The sequence below is a fragment of the Parus major genome, chromosome 4A (genome assembly GCF_001522545.3).
Source record: "Parus major isolate Abel chromosome 4A, Parus_major1.1, whole genome shotgun sequence".
NCBI lineage: Eukaryota > Metazoa > Chordata > Aves > Passeriformes > Paridae > Parus > Parus major.
The window spans coordinates 6,668,296-6,690,264 of record NC_031772.1 but is presented as its reverse complement, the minus strand read 5'-3'; the positions used below and the strand labels follow the sequence as shown (position 1 = coordinate 6,690,264).

General features: G+C 42.8%; 2 protein-coding genes across 4 annotated transcripts in view; one reads left to right on the top strand and one right to left on the bottom strand.

Annotated features, from left to right (window-relative positions):
• Nucleotides 1-2,845: 2,845 nt before the first annotated feature.
• Nucleotides 2,846-18,001, bottom strand: ZC4H2 (zinc finger C4H2-type containing). Of its 3 annotated transcripts, none has more exons than XM_015626424.3 (6): nt 17,899-18,001; nt 16,432-16,483; nt 10,664-10,835; nt 9,306-9,478; nt 8,236-8,398; nt 2,846-7,125 (listed from the first exon to the last, which is right to left on the bottom strand). In XM_015626424.3, the coding sequence occupies exons 2-6, from the start codon at nt 16,443-16,445 to the stop codon at nt 7,012-7,014; spliced, it is 636 nt and encodes a 211-aa protein (XP_015481910.1). In that variant the 5' UTR covers nt 16,446-16,483; nt 17,899-18,001; the 3' UTR covers nt 2,846-7,011. The 3 variants fall into 3 exon arrangements, with proteins under 3 accessions (XP_015481910.1, XP_033370070.1, XP_015481909.1); XM_033514179.1 differs by lacking the exon at nt 17,899-18,001 and adding an exon at nt 12,111-12,174 and having other exon boundaries at nt 16,432-16,471; XM_015626423.3 differs by lacking the exons at nt 16,432-16,483; nt 17,899-18,001 and adding an exon at nt 13,779-14,487.
• The window catches only part of ZC3H12B (zinc finger CCCH-type containing 12B), a 31,129-nt gene continuing 26,847 nt past the window's right edge, over nt 17,688-21,969 (top strand). Inside the window, exon 1 of the mRNA XM_015626420.1 lies at nt 17,688-17,956. The gene's annotated coding sequence lies outside the window, so the exon portion shown is untranslated. The remainder of the gene's footprint in view (nt 17,957-21,969) is intronic.

Here is a 21,969-nt window from a genome sequence, read left to right as displayed (position 1 = left end):
GCAGTGAGCCCTGCAGTGCTGTGGGCTGGCAGCTGCAGTGAGCCCTGCAGTGCCACAGGCTGGCAGCTGCAGTGAGCCCTGCAGTGCTGCGGGCTGGCAGCAGCAGTGAGCCCTGCAGTGCTGCGGGCTGGCAGCTGCAGTGAGCCCTGCAGTGCCACAGGCTGGCAGCTGCAGTGAGCCCTGCAGTGCTGTGGGCTGGCAGCAGCAGCAGTGAGCCCTGCAGTGCCACAGGCTGGCAGCAGCAGCAGTGAGCCCTGCAGTACTGTGGACTGGCAGCTGCAGTGAGCCCTGCAGTGCTGTGGGCTGCAGCAGTGGCAGCAGCAGTGAGCTCTGCAGTGCTGTGGACTGGCAGCAGCAGCAGTGAGCTCTGCAGTGCTGTGGGCTGGCAGCAGCAGCAGTGAGCCCTGCAGTGCTGTGGACTGGCAGCTGCAGTGGGCCCTGGAGTGCTGTGGGCTGCAGCAGTGGCAGCAGCAGTGAGCCCTGCAGTGCCACAGGCTGGCAGCTGCAGTGAGCCCTGCAGTATCACGAGCTGGCAACAGCAGCAGCAGAAGCAGCAGCAGCAGCTGCAGTGAGCCCTGCAGTACTGAGGGCTGGCAGGAGCAGCAGCAGCAGCGATGCAGGGTCCATCCAAGAGCTCACCCTTGCAGTGACACAAAACCTCTGAGTGCATGGAACTATTCCTCTTCCCTCCACAGAGATCATATTTTATCCCATTTTCAAGCCCTTTATTGTTTCATTAATAAAAATTTATACGTACAGAAGTATGTTGCATTTCTATTTTCAAGCCTCTATGTATCTGTATTTGTATGACCAAAACAAAAAATGTGACCCAGAGACATAAAAAAACTGTCCAAGAACCATGAGTACAGGATCAGAGATACCATCAGGCCCCACTGCTGGAGTCCAGTAGGAGCAGGAGGCCATTGTCCAATTCTCTTTGGGCATCATCTCCTGCCCAGGGCTCCTCATAGCCCCTTGCCCAGTGCAAAGGGAAAGCAAGGGTGGCTGATAAGGGTTTATTCTGTCATGCTCACGGTAAGTTCCTTCAGCAAGTTCCTTCACCTGGGGGCCCTGCCCCTGCCCTTGCCCACGGGACACCTCAGTGGTTGTTTGCAGAGCAGCACTGGTCAGTCTGGAGGGGGACAGATCCTGGTCAGCTCCTGGAGCAGTGGGGCTGGACAGAGCTGCTCCACCAAGAGCAAGCAGCAGGGCCTGTGATGAGAGAAGGGGAGGAGAAAGAGAGGAATAGAGGAAGAGAAAAGATGAAAGAGGAAAGGGAAGAGGAAACCAGCTTGGTGCTGGGGTTGTACAGGGAAAGCACAAGGCTGGGAATGGGACAGAGAAAAACAGAAAACACAGGGACAAAAAAAAAAAAAAAAAAAAGAGAGAGAGGAACAGCAACTGAGGCAAAGAAGGGGAACAGGACAGAGATAAAGAACCCTAGAATAATTTAGGTTGGAAAAGAACTTTGAGATCATCAAAGCCCAGACATTAACCCAGCACTGCTAAATCCACCACTAAACCACTTCACTTGAATAGGGTGAAGAGGGGAAGTTAAGAGTAATGCTGGTGAGAGTAAAGCCTGAAGAGGACAACAGAAATTTTTAAGTATTCGTTTTAAGGGTGGGACAAGCTTTGGTCCTTTGTTTTGGGTTTTTTTTTTTTTCCCTTGAAATAGATTAGATAATTTTTAATGCTACACTTTAATATTAAATTTAGGAAGATCCAGGGCTTTGAAGCTCATTTTACTGCAGAATCTCGATAAACTCAGGAAAATGTGATGGAACCTGATGTTAGTTACAGGGAATATTTCAGTGTTAGTTCTTAGGAAGGTATGAATGTGTATTAGCTTTGTGACTACTGTTACAAGTAATGTTACAGCTGAGATTAGGATTAAGGAACTGAAAAAAGCAGCAAGATGAACAGAAATTAGGGCAGGTTGTTTCAAAGGCTGAACAACTCATATTGCAAAACAAAATTAACAGGTATCAAAATTATTTCTTTTGTCTTGGATTAGTTATGGTACAAAGGAAGATTGGTACTTGTTTGACTTTGTGGTTTATGTGTTTTGAGTACCTATGTAAAAAAAAAAGCCTCTTATATTTAACCAGTCTCAGGTTCCAGGCTCTGTGAGGTCTGGGATGGGCATTCTGAATCCAGCTATGCCAATGGGTTATGCTGTTTCTCACAACTGTTTTCATTACTGTTTCCATTTTAATTTAATTTCTCAGAACTCTTTTCATTATAATGTTGTCATCATTATGAAATGTCATTTCATATAATTTTCATTATGAAATGAAATGACATTTCATAACCTACATGCAGTAGGTTACCTCCTTTGCTTGCAGTATATAGCATATGTGGGCATTCCTGACAGACTTGGATTAGGGAGTGCTCCCATAAACTCTCAAACATCTCCATTAAACTCCATAAACTTTTAGGGAGTGCTCCCATAAACTCTCATCTCCAGGTCTGAGAGAAGCAACTTCTAGCAAGCACTGGTAGATTTAATCTCCTAATGGCAAAGCAGGGCTCCTAAGAAAACAGCTATCCTGTACTTTAAGTTGGAGAAGGGATTGTGTTTCTTGCTGCTTTCAAATATAACTTTAGAAGGTAAAACTGAGAAGTCTGGCTGTGTTAAAACCTATTGTGCTATCTTCTTTTCCCTTCTGTTTTCTAAAGCTCATTAATCTTTCTTTCCCCATACTTATTTCCATAAGGTTTCTATAAAGGTATAATAGAATTGTGGCTAAGTGTATCCTGTATAATCAGAGAGCTGAGTTTTACCACCTGGGCTTCTTAGTTTGCATAAGCAAATAACAGATGTGAAAATACTCTGCAGGAGGAAAGCATGACATGAAACAAACATTTATTAAAAAGGACTGTACAGACAAATTAAACAGATCTCACACTGTTACTACTCCTATGAGGCACAGGAGTAAAATACTTAAAACACAGAAGCCAGTGAAAACACCAGATATTGCTAGAATACCTAAATACTAAAATGAAAACGTATGCTGGAGGAATTAGAAAACTGTAAAATAAATGAATAAAGCACTTTTTATTTATTTAAAGTACTAGTGAAGTCTTAATTTCTTGAATAGTATGCTAATTAAAATAACACATCAATGTCCATTCTTTCAAATTTAGATTATGTAAATTGAAGCCACTGTCAGGTTCAGTCAGGGTCCTGTTTGTAAAGCTAAGGTTGAATTCAGGAAGTGCAAGTATTTAAATTTGCCTTACATTTTCTCTATAGTTAATGGTATCCTTGGCACTGAAATTCAGACAACTGATCCACCCTAGCTTGGGTATGAAAATTTCTATAGCAAAGCATTTAGATACAGTACAGTGTTTCCATCCTTTTACTTACAAACTTAGGGTTGATGGCAGGGCAAAAGGCTTGGAATTTTATTTGGGTTTTTTTTCTGTTTGGTTTCAGAACAACAGGACTATCTTTTGGGGCAACTGATGAACCAGGAAAAGACCCTGGAAACCATCTATACCAAGAGAATTCAGTTACCTTGGATACCCTTTTAAAAACAATGACAAAGACAGGGTTAAAACAGATTACAGTAATATGAAAGTCTCCTAAGCTTTGAGGAGAGCCTCATTGTGGCTATTAAGAGAATTTGACCCAGTTAAGAATAAAATTAAGTGACGAAGTATCCATGAAGATTTTAGATACAAAGGAAGAAGTCATTGTTGCTCCATGAAGCAAAACTGCAGTAGACTTTTGTTAAGAACTGTACCAGACAGCTTCCTCTTCTGTCTGAACACTAAGAAATCAATATTTCATAATTATTCCTCCAGTCTCTTGAGAGTTGCCTGGGAGAAAAGAGCCTGGGGCTGTCACGAGAAGAGTTCTTCAGTTAAACTTCTGTGATTATTCCATGAAAGAAAAGAATACTCTTTCCCTATAAAAGACACTGCTTCCTTCCCTGCCCCCACCCCCATGGTCCCCTAGTACATAATACATATTTTTATCTCCTTGAAATGGCTAGAATCATAGAATATCTCAAGTATGAAGGGACCCATAAAGATTATCAAGTCCAACTCCCTGCTCCTCACAGGACTATCTAGCATTAAACAGTGTGGCTAAGAACATCATCTGGGTGCTCCTCAAGCCCTGACAGACTTGGTGCTTTGGCCACTTCCCTGGGTCACTGGACCAGTGACCAACAACTCTATCTGAGAAGAACCTTTTCCTGGTGTCCCTGAACTTCTCTCAATGCAGCTTCATTCTATTTCCTCATATCCTGTTGCTGGTCACAGAGGGTGATCAGCACCTCCTCCTCTGCTTCCCCTTCGAGCAAATTGCAGGCTGGGATGAGGACACCCCTCAGCCCTCTTTTCTCCAAAGTGAACAAGCCAAGTGTCCTCAGCTGCTCCTCAGAGGTCCTGTCCTGAAGGCCTTTTGCAATCTTGGTCACACACCTCCTCTAGAACACTGTAATAGTCTGGTGTCCTTCTTGCATTGAGGCATCCCAAACTGCCCCCAGGGCTCAAGGCCTCACCTTGTGCAGTGCAGTGCAGAGTGAGACAATCAGCTGGCAATGCTGTGCTCGATGTACCCCAGGTTGTGGCTGGCCCTTTTGGCAGCTGAGGCACCCTGCTGACTTATCTCCAGTTACACTCACTCTCAGCAATGCACGCTATTCATATGGCAGAACTTTGTAAAGAAAGTGGAAATTTGTAAATACTAGTACAATTGATGCAAACAAAGTATGTCATATTAACTTTTTTTTTTTAAAAAAAACCCCAAACCTAACCTTGTAAAACACAAAAACACATGAAACTAGTTTAAAAAAGTAAAAATACAAAACTGTTGTACCTAAATTAATAAATGGTGCATCCTTAAGTATTCTTCAGTTCAGGGATCTCCCAAGAAAGAAAGAACCTGGCAAAGTAACAGTCAAGTGAAAACAACTATGACTAACCCCACCTATTTCAGAACTGTAAGTCGAAGCCTCTACAAATCAATCCTTCTATTCACACTACTTCATTGCAGACCATTCGCCCACTCCATTGTCACTACTTCTTAAATTTATGTACAGCTACCATCAAAGTATGCTGCTCTCATGTATGCACTTCAGGGAAGTCCACATACTGTCTTTTAACTGTGCATTTTCCCTTCAACTCCAGAGGAATTGCTCTGAACAGGGCACACAGCATGTGACTGCTCTGACATTTAGAACGGCAGAATCCAGTATTTGTGCTACAAAACACATATAACACACTATTGCCATTTGGAGCATGGAGTCAGACTATCTTCCATTATTGCTATCTCAGAGACCAAATCCCTGTAATTCAGCTAGCACTATCTGCTCTTCACATAATTTCAGGGGCAGGTGGTCCACATTCTGTCTGCTGTTCACCAATGATTTGACAATGTACCATTAAAATGGGGGAACATCTCCTGAACCTGGCTTAAGTTTTAGGGTTATATTCAGTAAATCACTCATGTACTTTGTGGCAGACTTAGAAATTAATGGTGACACATGTGATTTGGCCAGCAAAATTGCATCATGAGGATTTATAACAGTTGCCAGCATTTGGCAAAGTTCTTGGAGCAGAGACTTGGGGCTTCCCTGTTCTTCCTATCTAAAAAGCCAAATTCTCAGTATAACCACTGTAACATAATAATAGAGAGAAATCTGGGCTAAAGAGATAAGAATGTGAACAAGCAGTTCCTGCATCCCAGAGTTACTGAAAAGAATATTTAACACTTGAGATCAATTTAGGCAACAAAGGTGGTCACAAAACTGGGATTAGAGGTGAGTAAATGTCAAGTGCCAGTTCTGTAAGTGGATCACTGCCATCCTCCCCATTGCAAGAACTGTTGTTACATTACATGAAACAAAGGGAAGACATACAGGGAGTGATCTATTCCAGATGCTTTAGTCAGGGTTCTTTTGGCACACAAGGAATAAGAATACAAACTAGCCTGAAGTAAAGCTTATTTGAAAATGACCTATTAAAAGAGAAAAAAATGAGAACATTTTGGTTGAAGAAGGACAGTGACACCAAAACTCATTGGTTCTGGTGAAATACATAATTTTCAGCTGACACTGTTCCTCATGCATGTTCTTGAACTTTCCTATGCTCCAGTGGAGGATATGTCTGCCAGATTTTGGCTGTAGAAACCAGAACAGAAGACATGCAGAATGGCTGATGTGCAGTCTATGCACAAAGAGATCTGGGATATATCATGCATGTTTTCTAGAGAACCACAGTGTGTTGGTCAGCTGCAGAGTTTAGAAGGAGCACTAATACAGTTCATTTCAGCCTTGTTCTTAAGTCAATCAGTCTTTTGACTACTGAAAATAATAAACCTGTAAAGATGTTAAAGCATGGAAAATTACATAATTTTTAGAAATTCATACGCAGCCAGCACCATTCCATGTTTTAAGTCAAGTTTGAGGGAATGCTACAATCAACTTCAGTAAATCAAAACCCATGCATGTCCTTAATGCATTGATTTTCTGTATAACAAATCTGGTTTTCCCTGAACATTTCCTTTTTAAAAAGAGTTCCATTGGATACCCAAACCTACCCAGCCTTACAAGATTGGGAAACAAATTGTTCTTCAGTGAAACAGACAGTCTGCTATTTCAGCACTTCAAATAGTCTCCTGTTATCAGGATAATCTTTTGGTAACATCTGCTTTTTAAGAAGAGAACATAAAAGCATTTGTGGTAATCACATTTGGTCAATAGAAGCAGCCTGACATTTAGGAGACTTGCACAAAGAATTCCAGTTTGTTTAGGAGTACAAAAGATGGAACAACTGAAATGTTAAACTGTAGCACCAGTAATATTTACTTTCCTAAAACCAAATCCTAAAGACTGGAAGGAACTTAGAGCAGGAACATTGTGCTTACATCGCATTTAAATAGAAAACAATGAGACGGTCATACTTGAGTCTGCAATTCAGTAAAGTCTGGGCAAATTTGCCATTCTACTGGAAGAATACTGGGACAGGTCACACAGCTTATCAATCTTCTGCATTTCATTCATCCTGTTTCCTCTTGGGCTTTTTGGGATTCCGAGATCGGCTCTTTGCTTTGCAGAGGGGACATATGGGTGCATTCCGATGGATTTGTTGGTGACACGACAAACAAGCCTGAAATGCAATTGCAGCCTCTTGTTACAAACATCAAAGTGGCCTTGGTACAAGGGTTATTGAGTATCACACCCTAAGTTACAGTACAGACAAAAACAAGGCTCCTTGCCTTCAAATGCAAACTGGTACTACATTCTACACAGTCTAGGTACGTGGATTTTAATCTCAGGCCAACTGAAAAACAGGAGCACCTTGTTGAATTAAAACTACATTTCTGCAGACATGTGGTTCATACATGGATCAGTAACTTTAAATTCTATTTTGTGTTAAATGTTACAGTGATGTTTTAAAGGTGTTTACCTGCCTAATAGCTCACTGAGTCAGAGAAGTTACAGTGATGGCCAACTGCAATGTCACAGAATTGAAGGCAGGAGCAGGTGATTGGATGAATTCCACATATTTAACACGAGGTGCAGAACTCTGCCCTTTTGCTTCAGAGTAAGCCCTTTAATTTATATTTGACTGAAGCTTATTACTTGCAGAAAGGCTTCTCAATTGCCTAACTACAGATATTAAGTATATTACTTTGGAGTGTACCTACATCAGTTTGCTTTCTTAGTGACTCTTTGGAACCTGGGTGGGATAAATATCCCTATACAACTACATAACTCTTCTCACTACATAAGGAGCTGAGTAAAACTGTCACTTAACTGCCTGTGGTTATATTACATTAAACCACATTAGTCTTGAAGATCCCAACTGCAGAAGCAATTACCTTTCCTGGTAATTTATACCATTGGTAATTTCCCTCATAAAACATGTGCATTGCTTTTAATATGACTCCATATGACATTAACTAAGAGCTACTACTTTTTCTTTCGCTAATATTTTTTTCTCTTTCTTACGTGCCTGGCTCCCATGTGAAACACAAGAGTGGGAATTGCCTTCATCTCTGCTGAGGGTGACTCCTAAGTCCTAAAAGATTCTCACCCTTAACCCTTGATGACTGGTGCTACTATTACAAGTCTACTGCTTGCTCTTGTTTTGAACCACTGCAAGGAAAATCAGAATCGGGACACGTAATTTTCCTTTTCACAAATATTGATCACTTCCTAAACATAATGAATTCCAACAACAAAAGAGAAAACCCAGCACATTCCGTCTCCTGACCTTCATTGGAGGTGGCTGCTGTCTGAAAGTTGCTGTCTGTCTGGTATCTTGCTTCCTGGCCACTTGCAGCTGTTGGGCTGCTGCTGCAGCTGCAGCCAGAGACTCTGGGATGGGAGGTTCCTGTGGTTCTGTCTGCCATTCTGCTTTCTGCTTTTCAAAGTAGCTAGACAAAAGAATGACAAACAAAAAAAATGTAACCAATTTCTGCCAAATTGCCTACATTAGTTCATATTGACTAGTTCATAAATAGTAGACAATATGTATAGAAGAAAAATAGACAATAGCTTCAGATGCACCTCTGTCAAACAGTTTTTCTATTTTATTCTGATAAAATTAATAACTTTTGTACACAGCAGATTAATAAACAGATTAATACATTCTTTGGAGTTCCAAGGTGTTTAGGGTGTAAAGCAGCATTTCTATAGAAATACAAAGGAAATCTTGAAAACTGTGTGCCTTTGAAAACTATGTCAATTGTGCTGGGCAATAAGAGAAAATATATATTAAAACATCCCTTGCATTTAAAAGTGATCTGTTAAACAAAGGACACTGTTCTTTGAATCGTAGCTAATTCTGTCACTCTCCCCTGCCTAGGTTATACACAAAAATGAGACTGTGATTTATTATACAAATCTATTCCACATCTCAGGGAAACTTGCTGTCAGTCACAGTTATTTGGCTAAAAAAATAAAAGCCACTGCCATGTGCAGGCAGCAAAAAGTAAAACTCTGCAGCACAACCCAATTGAAGAATACTTGGTTTGAATCCCTCTCATGTATTACCTTCTGCTATTGCTTGCTAAAGAAGTAATTTTCAGGGAAAAAGAAAAAGATTGCACATGGTATGTAGAGTTTGCTGCTTGGAATAACCTAAATTTAACTTGGAACAAATTCAGACTGAATGTTACCAAATACATGTCCTCCACATCCCATTTTTGTTAACTTTTAGTTTTCATGCTTACCTCTTGGGTTTGTTTTTTCTTCCACTTACCAACAAAATTCAAGTGAGAAAATGACCAGTAGAATTGAAAGAAAGCATAAAGACAGATAATGTTTGCTTTGGAGACTTACTCAAGGGACAGTTTCTCTTCCTCTTCACATAGGTCTGGCAGCCTCTGCAAACCCAGAGTCATTCTCAAGGCATCTACGTGCTCCTTTAGGGGCTTGTACTCCTCGTGGAGCCGGCGAGTAGATTCCAAGAGCTTGTTAAGATCATTCTCAGACTGCTTGATGGTGTTCTCCATCTGAAACAGGAGGTTGGACATGTCTTTAAAGAACTGTTCCTCTCTGACTGAGCAACAGATTGCATCAGAAAAAAGAGATTTTTCTCACTCAAGTTGGAAGAGATTTCAGACAATGCAATAGTAAAGGAAAGAATTCAGGTATTGGGAGGAAGAAAAATGGGCAAATAAAAAGCAACAGAAAGTGACATATGAGACACATTTCCCTTTTAAAAAGGTGCACTCAACCTACAGGACCTTCTGAACAAGAGCTGAGAGGCTACAAATAAAGTCAGCAAGTGAGGAGCTATGGAAAACTCAAGTGACATTAAAAAAGAGCTTAAAGTAGCATAAACTAATTTTCTATGTTTCTAAGATACCTGAACACTGACTAGCAGAAGTTAACTAACAAGCTAAGGAAAAGTTTCTGCTTTTCTTACTGCAGCAAGTGGGAAAAGCAGCAGAGAAAAAGAAAATCTGACTGGAAAAAGAGAGGAGGATAAACCAGGCTGAGGTTATGCAGCTGGACAGGAGAGCAGACATTTGAAGTCATAAATAAATGTAGTCAGCACATTCAGTACATAGCTTGTACTGTTTTACTTGTTGGAGCTTTTTCTTCCAGTGCAACACAGAGGTATCTTCAGAGCTAAAATATATTCCCTATTTAGCCCCTCTAATTGGCTAATCTTCCCTGTTTATAAATTGTTTTTTCTCTTGTGTGTATTAATTCCCTTCAGGCTGGTTCTTGATGTTTGGTGATTCCACTCCGTGATGGTCAGCCCTTACTATGAACTTACCATCACTATTTATTTTCTCAAAACCTCTTAGTTCCACCTAGCTGCCAAAGTTTCTGTTTCTGGGTGCTAAATGACAAAAGTCTAACAGGAAGAACTGTTTTCTATGGGACAGATGGAGTGGTATCACTGTGCCTACTGGTAAAGTCATAGCCACAACAGGCTTGGTTATCTATCCTCTCAGTGCAACAGCTTATTATGACAACATATCCTGCCCAACAAAGGGAAAAAACAATTATCCTGAGGTAAATTTACTTTTCACTCTCTGCAGGATCCTGGGATGGTGCTGTACAGTCCACATTATGGACTTTAGTGCCATTAGTGACAGTTCACTCATGCACAATTCCACAAGCTGTGGAATGATTCATACCCAGCTGTGTGTTGGTCAGACTGGCTGAGCTGGGCTGTCACATACCACATTAATGTCAGCGTGGATCAGCCGCAGCTCCTCCACGTGGGCCATCTTCTCCTGCAGCAGCAGGTCCATTTCCTGTTTATATTCTTTCAGGTGCCTCTCCTCAGACTCCAGGGCTTCAAATTCTGCTTTCAGTCGTGCCTTTATTTTTTCCATCTGCAAGGTCTTATTCCTGAATCCCAGTGATAATTAGAAAGATTGAGAGACAACAGTAAGTCACTGAAACAGACTTTTGTGAGGTGTCAGTTTATATGGGATTAGATAGATGAAAAAAGGCAATAGCAGCAATAGACAAGAATGAGACTATATGTGTCTGAGAGAATGTGAGGTACAAGAAGAATACTGAATTCCAATGCCAGCTCTTTTGCTGAGCTTTTCAGTGGTAAGAGAATTCTTGTACTGAATAATGAAATCAATAAAATATTATCAGTTTTTAACAGAGCATGGCAGAAAGCACTTGGACAATTGATTATGGTTGCATATTCCAAGTGCTATAGCTAATAACATGACCTGGGTTCCTCCCTCTCTCACTTCAGGAGTTTATAAAGCTGCAAAAGATAAAAACAGTATCATAAATAACTTCTACAATGTGTATTCAGAAGCAGGTGGTCTGGGCAGGGATAATATGAATGAATGAGATTTAAAACAGAACAATTAAAAAATTCCCATTTCCTCTCTTGTATTTATGATGTGTGTCTGCATCTCTCATAAGTAAATTCACTCTCATTCTTTTATCTCCTCCCTGTCATAACATTGAGTCTTTAAGTATTTGCTTAATTTTATGACTGGGTTATTTCTGTGGAAGTATTTAATGCATATAAATAAGCATGTGTGTGTATGTTTGGATTGTGGGCATACAATGGATTTACTGAAAGCAGTATTCCCTTGCCTACAAATTATATGTATTTATCTATAGACAAAGATATGGATATAGATATCAGATTCCAGATTCAAAATCAGATTCCCACATCCCTTCAAAACCCAGTTAAGCTGTCTTTAATATGTGATAAAAATCAACTACACAAATGGGCAAGTTCTTTGATTTTGTTCAAGACTTCTTTCCTCTCTGTCTGTAGAGTGCATGTAATTAAAATAAATTTTAAGAGTGCAGATTAAAATAAAGTCTGCTAAATCTATCAAAGGTGAATCTGTAAACATAGGGAAATCTCATGTTTATTTTGAAGGAAATTTTCATAGAATGCGAGCTTCTTTAAAAAGATTTGGGAATGAATAAATAGGTTTATTGATCAGATTTTGTTTAAGGTGACTCAAAATGGACATCAATGTTGCAAGTAGGACTGGCTTTTTGACACTGTTTTTTTAATTTAAAATACATTCAAGCAACGTTTTTGATATGTCATTGTACACTAAATCTAAACATCATCTTTGCTCTACCTTATGCCACAAAATAATAGAAAAAATCCATCAAGTGCAGTTTATCAATCACCTTTGAATATGTGATGAGAAAACGGAATGCACTTTAAATTTCCAAGTACAGGATACCACTCTCACTGAAAAAAATAATTTAAATTAAGTGTTACAGTAATTGGACCACACACTGTAGTAGGCTACACTTAGATCTGTTTTCTAAAACAGAGCCTGTGTACTAGTTGAGTAGAAAATAATTGTTCTTACACTGTTACATCTCTTTCTACAAATAATTTGGGGATATTAGACAGACAAATCTTTTTGCTTGATCTTTGTTCACCTTTGTGGTATTGTCTGAAGAAGGCTGAGGCCCATACTCTGCTAATTGTGCATAATCCACTTGCTCCATGGATAAAGTGTGTTTCTCAGACATGCTGTAACCATCCAGAAGTCCCTGTGATCAGCTGGGAACTGTGGTTCCTCACCAGCCCTCTCTTCTCTTTCTCTCTGACAGCTCCTCTTTGGCTGGCATGTCCCAAAACACTTTTCATTGCTCTGGCCTTTCCCCGTCAGCATGCCTTCCACCTCCCAGCATCAAAATCACTGTCCTCTCTAACGTGTTTTGGCTTTCAGCTGCACTTCCAGCTAAACAGACACCTCAGGCTTGATCCTGAAAATCGGTGCCCTAAACCAAGAGTGGAAATGCCCTACCTAAAGTTATGAAAAACGCTCCCGATGGGGGCACGTGCTCTACCCTGCCTGGCTCTTTATGAGCCCCCTCTTCCAAAGCATCCTGAACTCACCCCATAAAGGACGCTATATACAAATTCCTGGTGGTTTGCACTGCATGAAGCGCAGCCCGAGGCAGCTCCGGCCTTGTGGCAGGAGAGGACAGCAGAAAAAGCCCCGGTCCGGTGTGTCCCCATCCCCAGGCATCCCGGGCCGTGCCAGAAGCAGCAGGCAGGGAGATCTCCGCGAGGTTTCCCCGGTCGCTCCCTGGCCGAAGGGGAGGGCAGGGCAGAGAAGCCGCTAAGGCTCAGCCGCTCCCTTCTCGTGAGCATCCACCGCTCCCCGGAGGGCCCTAACGCCGCGGGGATGGATGGATGGATGGATGGATGGATGGATGGATGGATGGATGGATGGATGGATGGATGGATGGGTGGATGGATGGCCGTCCTGCACCCCCATGGGCTCTGCCGGTGCCTGCAGCGCTGCCCAGCCCTGTCCTGCCCGAGGGCACCTCCGGCCCCAGATTTCAGTGTCAGACTCCTTTCCTTGCCATCCCCCCTTCCTTCTCAGCCCGACGAGGCTCCTGCCTGGGAGTGAGTGGGGCAAAATAATATATTCATTGCCTCATGAATATGAAATACTAATTCAGAGGACTTCAAAGCAAAACAAACAAATAAAACCCTACGACACCCACGGCCCGACACCACTCCCCCCAGCTACGCTGGGGCTGCTCAGTCCTTCCCACCCGCGCACTCCGCCTTCCCGTGCTATCACTCAGGGCTGCTGCTCTGGAAATGCACGACCATTACCGCCCTCCACTACGCATTCCAGCGGCGATTCCCAGCAGCAGATGCTCCCTCCCTGCTTAGAAAAATGTGTTTTGAGCTCTCATCGTAAACCCAGCGGTAGTTTTCTTTCCCTCAGTAGCACAATAGCTACTTTCAGATCGATGCAACTCCTCCGCTCCCCCGAGGAAAAAGCTGCTGCATGTAAGCGACGGGGCACAAAGCAAACATACCTGATCTCCTTGATGCTCTCGAGTTTGCACATTATTTCTTGCTCATCTGCCATGATTTTTACTCCCGATTTACACCTCCCGTGAAACGCGCAAAATGCCGGGGGGGGGGGAAAAAAACCGAAACCAAACCAAAACAAAAAAACCATACAATAGACACAATGTAGTCACCCCCTCCTCGCATATGGGCTCTGAGCCTGTGCGGCAGACTCTAGCGGGAGCTGTGGGACTTCGAGTCCAGGTTCCTATTGCTGCCCAGGCACAGAGCCTGCAAAACGACTACAACACCCACAAGGCAGAGCAAAGCTCGCCTGCCCTTCTTCCTGCAACTACATTTTAAATCAATTTGTCACACCTCATTATGCCAAAGGTTGTGAGGAGTGCAAAAAGAGCAGAAGGCTTCCTTCTGAGATCTGTGCAATGTTTAGCATTCTGTTAAAATATGCGCTAAAAGACTGTTGATGTGCTCATGATTTTGATTAAAAGGTTAGACAAAAAGGCTCGCTGTAGTCATTACTACTACAATGCTGTTTTCTCATGCATGCTCTGAGTTTTCTACTGAATGTTGTAATTGCTCACCAAATCAAATGTTTGCAATTTTCTGGAACAGATAATGAATAAGCGGCAGTTGTGAACAGAAGATGTTTTGTGAATAGAAGATGTTGTAGTTATTTTCTCCATTATTTAAGGACTTCTCCCTATACTGTTGTGTTCTTCAAATAAAGAAAAAGGTGAAGGTAAACAGTGATAGCACCAGCACCCTTTTCATCATGCTACAGCTTTTGTAAATAAATTAGAACATAAAAGGTCTTATCCTCACATAATTTGAGTCAATTGCAAACTCTGCTGCCTTAAAAATTGAAGACTGTAGGATTGAGCCCTAAATGAGCTGTGTGCTCAAAGGGGGCAGGCTTCTTCAATGTATGATTTAAATAGATGAACTAATTGGTTTGAGGGGGTAGAAGACAAGTTAGCTACAGTCAGCCAGTGAATCTTGTTGCTAAGATAGTGAGGGAGTGAGAGCAGGGTGAGGACAAGAGGGAGAGAAGGAAAATACCCTCAAACAGGAGTGATGCGAATCCCAGCCTACTTTTGCACTGTTTATCCTATTTTTGATTCCTGATTTTACAGGCTAAGCTAAAAGGTTGAGGGCAGAAAATGAGAATGTAAGTTCAACTTGTTCCTTTACTCTGCTTTGAATGACACTAAGAGAACCACTTCACAAACTGTTATAAACTAGTTGGAAGTTCTTAGGAAGTAAACCCACCCACAAGCCTTAGCAGTTATTTTTCTCTCCATGTTTTATAAAAGGAGAGAAAATATTACATCTCCACATTTCAAAGCACTTCAAAATGGCCAAAAAGTTTGCAGTCCCAGCACATACAAATTGGTAGCGTTCAATTTGTGCTTATTGGCTTTGGTCAAGTGTTTTAATGTCTGTGTTTCAATTTTTCTCCTAGAAAAAGTGGGTCTGACAGTTCTTTATATGATCTGAAATTGCCACACTGATATGTATTATTTATTCTGGTGCTAACTTTGATATGTGGGATCCAAATAACGATTGGTTTTTCGCAGCATGCAGACTGGATTTTTCCAAGAAAGTGAAGGGACTTAGGACTAAACCGAGACTGAAAAAATTTTGCAGCTGATCCTGAAAAATTCAACTTTGCTGTTGATGTTCAATCATTTTTAAACTGAAAGCTAACAGGCAGAGATTTCAAAAGAAGTCATGGTATTATGCAGAATGAAACCAAGGCTAAAATACTCCCCTGCTTCATTGAGCATAGGACTGAATTTTTGTGCAAAAATCCCCAGCTGCTTTCATTTAACAGTCTAACATCAGTCTGCACACTTCAGCATTATGAAACAAATCTAGTTCAGAACAATTCCAACTGGAAGAATGTGGGTCTTTTTCTCCCTAGATAGTCATCCCTGCTACAGCACTTAATCAAACAAGCCCAGATGTAGTGATGCAATGTAGGGCCCTTATAACTGAACTATTAATTATTAATATTCTAACTGCATTTTTAAAAAACTGCAACATGTTTTATGAAATAAACAGCATTTAAAGAAATATTAGAGATAAAGAATAGTGGAGAAAAGCCTCCAGTAAAACACACAACAGAACTGAACTTGGGTTAATATACTGCTGGTTTAGGTACAAGTCACCATCATAAGTGGAACATGCAGTAATACTGTAAAATCTAAATATCAGAAAATGGATGAGTCAAAGTGGTGCATCCCAAGTCATGAAATTTGTTTTAAGTTATTGAGTTTCTTAAATGGGAATAGATTCTTTCTGTATCCCACTGGGGTTTTAAGCTTTCAAAATATACTCTTTAAATTTGCCATATTTTTTCTTATGAGTGGGTCACTCCAATTGCACCGGCTATTTCATTTGCTAAGGGAAAGCTGGTATTGGTTTCAGAATGCTTTGGGAATCTGAAGATACAGCAGCACAGAAACTGATAGGAAGCAACTACATGCTAGCCTTGAGATCTTCAAAGCATCTAGTCCTTAAATATCAGTGTTTTAAACAAAGCCTAAAGTATTTGCAAATTTTATTAATCCTGTGCTGGAGGATCCTACCTAGCTAAAGATTTAAGTTCCTACATATGTTAATCTTGGCCCATCCCGAAGGTATGCCTAAATATACCTGCATTTGGTCATGTCCTCTATTTCATCCTCCAACCCCGTGACCTGCAAAACTGGGAAAACACAATATTCTCATAAACAGCCTGGCACCCATCTGCCCTCTCCAAGCCTCCTCCTCCTGTTTCAGCAAGGGGGTCAGATGTCTGTAGGGAACAACGCCAGGGGAAACTGTCTCCCATTTCCCATTCTCTTCTGGAGCCCAACCATACATCTCACTCCTTCAATTCGGTACTGCCCAGCGGTGAGCCCATTCCCCGTTCCCAATCCCCATCCCCGTTCCTGTTCCCCGTTCCACATCCCCGTTCCTGTTCCTGTCCCTGTTCTCCATTCCACGTCCCTGTTCCCCATTCCCTGTCCTCGTTCCCTACGTTTCCTGTTCCTGTCCCCGTTCGCCATTCCTCATCCCCATTCCCTGTTCCCGTCCCCCATCCCCAATCCCCATCCCTGTTCTCCGTTGCCGTTCCTTTCTCCATCCCCGTCCCCATTCCCATTCCCATTCCCATTCCCATTCCCATTCCCATTCCCATTCCCATTCCCGTTCCCATTCCCGGTCCCCGATCCCATTCCTGTTCCCCATTCCCTGTCCCTGTTCCCCGTTCCTGTCCCCGTTCCTTGTTCCCGTCCCTGTTCATCGTTCTCCATTCCCCGTTCCTGGTCCCTGTTCCCTGTCCCCAGTCTCTGTTTCCCGTTCCTGTTCCCATTCCCATTCCCATTCCCATTCCCATTCCCGTCCCCCATTCCTGGTCCCTGTTCCCTGTTCCCCGTTCCCGTTCCCATTCCCATTCCCGTTCCCGTTCCCCGTTCCCCATTCCCATTCCAGTCCCCCGTTCCCCATTCCCATTCCCGTTCCCGTTCCCCATTCCCGTTGCCCGTTCCCATTCCCGTTCCCCATTCCCGTTCCCCGTTCCCATTCCCGTTGCCCGTTCCCATTCCCGTTCCCCGTTCCCGTTCCCCGTTCCCGTTCCCCGTTCCCGTTCCCATTCCCGTTCCCCGTTCCCATTCCCGTTCCCCGTTCCCGTTCCCCGTTCCCGCTCCCCGTTCCCGTTCCCCGTTCCCGTTCCCCGCCTGCAGCGCCCCCTGGCGTCAGGAGGGGGAGGGAAGGCCGGCGCGCGCCGCCGCGTGCAGGCTGCGCGTGCGCTGGCGTCGGGAGCGCGCGGGGCGCCGCGCGGAGCTGCGCGCCTGCGGCAGCGGGGGCGCGCGCGTTGCCGGGCGACGGCGGCCGGGCGGCGGCGCGGCCCCGGTGCGGCGCGGGCGGCGATGAGGCGGCGGCAGCGGCCCCCGCGCTCCCGTCGGCGCTGAACTCCGCGCCCGCACTTCCCCCATCCCTCCCCATCCCGTCCCGTCCTGGCTCTGCTCCTCCACGCCCCCTCATCTCCCCTTGCTCCGGCCAGCCCTTCCCCCTCCATGCGGCGGGAGCGGCCGGAGTGGGGCCCGTGCCGCGGCCGCGCCGAGCCCCGCCGTCCCTCACCTCTTCGCCGCCAGATCCCGCAGGGAGCCGCGGAGAGTGTCCTTAGCGACAGCAGCGGGTGAGGCCCCGGCCGGGGGCGGGGGTGCCGAGGGCGGCTCGGAGCGGGGGAGCTGCGGAGCCCGGCGGAGCACTCCCCTCCCCCGGGGTCCGCGCGGGGGGGAGCGGGGCTGCGGCGCGCCCCCTGCCGCTCGTCGGGCGCGGTCCGGGCCCGGCGGCAGCCGCGGCGGGGCCTTGGGCCGCCGTCCGACCGCGCTCCGCTACTGAGGACAGCGCGGGGCGCTCCCGCCGCTGCAGGGGAGTGCTGCCGCCGCTGCCCGGGGCTGCCCCTGCCGCCCTTCGCGCACCGGGAGCGGCGGCCGCCTGGTGCGGCGCGTCCCTCCCCGCTGCCCTTGGTTGCTGCCGGCTGCCCCGCAGTAGCCGCATGCTGTGCGAGGGGACGCGGGGCCTTCGCGGGGACCCATTGCAGCGTCCCCGCACAGCCTGCGGGAGCGTGCTCGGAGCCCGCGGGCTGTTGTGGCAGGGCAGGTGAAACGGCCTGGGCAGTGGGGTACGGAGCCCGGAAATTCTCCTGGCGTCATTTAGTAATTTAAAGCTCCTAGGAGAGATTGCGAAGGCTGCGTTAGCACGCTGTTTAAGAAGGTGTTCGGTGTCTGAACAAAAGAACAATGAAAGAAACTTGCCTCAACGAAGAAAGGTGGTGAAATAAGAAAAATACTTTTGTAGAGGATACCTGATGATTGCAACTTGCATCCTTCCATTTTGCTTTATAATGCAACTGTGAATAAGGAACTGCTCACTCATGCAGTATGCTTGAGGTTTGAGATGCTTTTTTTAATCAGTTCACTTTAAAATGTTATTTTTCATAGCTGTTTGCTTTTCTAATTGTCATTAAATCACTCGGAAATTATATTTCACAGGAGGCATTTACTTCACTAGCTAGCAAAACAGTAAAATTGAAGCAAAAGCTATATTGCGTCTTCTGATAGATGTGAATCTAAATTATTTGGGTATACTGAGATACATCTGATATTGTTTTATATTTTTTGTTTTGGTCTTAAAATATGTTGCAGTGATTAGCATGTGTTGCCATAAATGGGAAGTAAGAATAGGAGGCATATTAAAATGCTGGTCATTTGAGCACTTCCATTATGCATTTCAGTAGTTCTGAGTGCTTGGGAATACGCAGCATTCCAGGTTCATCTGATTTCTTTTGCTTGGTGTGTTTGTTTATTGAAATGGAAGAGCCTGTCAAGTAGTCTTTATTTGTATAGGAGGGATCCTTTGTTAATAAGATATATCTTTTGCTTGCCAGATGTTATAATTGAACTATTGTGTGTAGGACTGGAAGGTATATTTCACAAATTTGGCTAGTGCCACTGATAAAATTATTTTTGCTTCTTAATGGAAAAATGGGTTAGTGGGAATTTCAAGGTCATCTTCAAATATAGAGTAATTTAGCTGCCTTTGGAATATGTCTTTTCTTCTTCAATGTCACATGTTTTCCGTGTATCAGTCCTGTCACTGTTGACATTTTCTGGATCTGTTTGCCTTCTAAAATAATCTAATGTTTAGCAAGCTTTAATAGAAGCAATCCATAAAGCTTCTTAAATGAATTTCATTTGAATGATTTCAATAAAACATATTTTAAAAAAATAAAATCGAACTGCTAAATCTAAACCTAACCCAAAATCACTATTTGGAAAGAATTACAAGAAAAAGGGTTAAGATGGAAGAATGGATACCAATGACATTTTATATGTTGATGACCTAGTAAGAAAGTAAATTCATACTGTCAACAGCTGTAAATTAGGTAAGTTCTGGCTTTCTGTTCTTTGATTTTTCTGGAAGCCTTTTCCAATGCAAATGTTTCCATTGTAAACATCTGCTGGTTTTGGCTTTCCTAGCCACTTTACAGTTTGTAACTGAAATGTTATTTTGTTGAACACTTATAATTCTAGTATAAATCTGTGAATAATAGAAGTAAAACAAATTGTTTCTATCACTTGCACTTTTTTACTGTTTGAATCATGAGCAGACGCCTTTGGGAATGAGGGCAGCATCTAAGTTCAGTTTTGAAAGTAGGGCTTGAAAAGATGAATAAAAGCGATTTATAAATTTGGAAGAAGTTCCCAGGTGTTGCCACATTGGGAATTAGTTTGATATATTGATTTGTCCATCTCATGATGTGAAAAAAATAATTAAAAAGCCCAAATGGCTGTAATGCTACACATCCTTGAGAATGCTGTCCCCATTTGCATTATGGAATCTACTAGACAATAAAGGGCCATATCTTCATGGATGGACAACAATATACTTTTAAATATATGAACTTTATTTGTAATTTTATTATAAATGGCTATTTTATAAATTGTAAATGAAAGGCTTAAGCTTTGAGCAATAATAAGTTTGAGTAATAATACTGGTATTTTTAAAATGCTTCACCATCTGTTAATGTAGGGTGTTTTTAGTTTCCTGTGAACTGTCCCTTTTTGTTGAAAAGCTATATTTTATATGATATATTCATGGTATCACAGATAATTCATCTGGAAATAGGAATACCATGACCACCTTTACAGATCCAGGCTGTCTGCTGCCATGATATGTAGTATTACATTAGATATATTTCAGAGTTAGGAAATGTGTTTGTAAGTGCAGAGCTAAGCAATATAACATCTCCTGAGATGTAGTTTCCTTCTTCTGAGGTGACCAATTTGTTCATGAGACTGGCCATAATAAGAAAAGCTCTTCATTAGCTGGCAATTTTGATTCAAATATATATGTTCTATATTTAAATAAGTACTTCAGAGAAGTATCTTTGACTTGTAAAGGTAGCTATTGTATTTCATTTTCTTTCATGGGTTATTTTTGACATGGCTTGCTAGAAAGCAGATTGATTCACCATGTCAAAATAAAACCTAGGCTTTACGTCATTTGTTGTAGGCCTCTTCTAGAATTTCATTAGGAAATCATTGTACAGTAGAACTAAAGTGTTTTACAAATCCCAGCATAGGCCAAGGTGCTTGTTTGTTAGACAGTCAGAATTTAAGAGCCCCTTTCTGCATTCATTCCATCTGGAGAGAGACCCTCATCAATATCTGTTCTCATTAGCTGACTCAAGTTCTGTTTTAATTGGATGCTGTAACAGGGGCATCAAGTATCAACCTTAGGTTAAAGCCAGAGGTTTAGACTCTTATGTTTAGTGAGGACATGCATAAGAAGTATGCACTCCTTTAATGGGCTCACAGACAACTCCACCAAATCACATAAAGTCCAAACTAAGTCTGACAATTTCAAGCTAAGACCACACACTATTGCCCCCTCTGCACAATGCTTTTCCTTTTTTTGTAAGATCAAATACTACTTTCCACCTCTTTGCCAAGTCTCTCCCTTTTTTGATTTCTAGGTTGTCCTGATTTAAAATACAAACAAAAACCTCACTCCCTAAAACAAAATAATCCATCACACCAGAAAACCTTCCTTGCTCAGGTCTTGTCCATAGTTAGATCTCCCTTTAGAAAGGGAGTGGTGAAGTTGCTGGGGCATAGGGATTTGCTGTTTTCATTTTCAAAAGCAGAGTGCTAGGCTTTTTCTCTTCTCTTCTCTTCTTGATGATGACTTTCCAGCTTCTTCACCTTGGAAATGAGTAGTGTTGCCATTATATGAATAAAGGAATCTTAGCATCAAAGAATTAGTTTGCATTGGACCTCCTTCAGATCACTTAGTCCAACACCATGCTTCAGGCAGACTTAATTAGCCATGGGCTGACTGTTTTCCAAAAGCACAGTAACCAGAGTGAAAATAAAAAGTCACAAGACGCCTTCAAGCTCCTCTTGCTGCTTTCTGTAAAGGTACTGTTTGATGCTTACTGAGTGAAGTGTCTTTATCTGCTTCAGACTTTTTTTTTTTAGTAGTTTCTGAAGTGATTGTTTCAGTTTATCAGAAAGCTTCTGCCCTACCAGGTGAGTCCATCCTGCCTCTTGTTGGATGGCATAGCATGTGAGGGTCCATCCAGTATATTGAGGTCTTTAGAAACAGAATATCCCTTTTTTTTCAGGTTTCTCAGAGATTTCT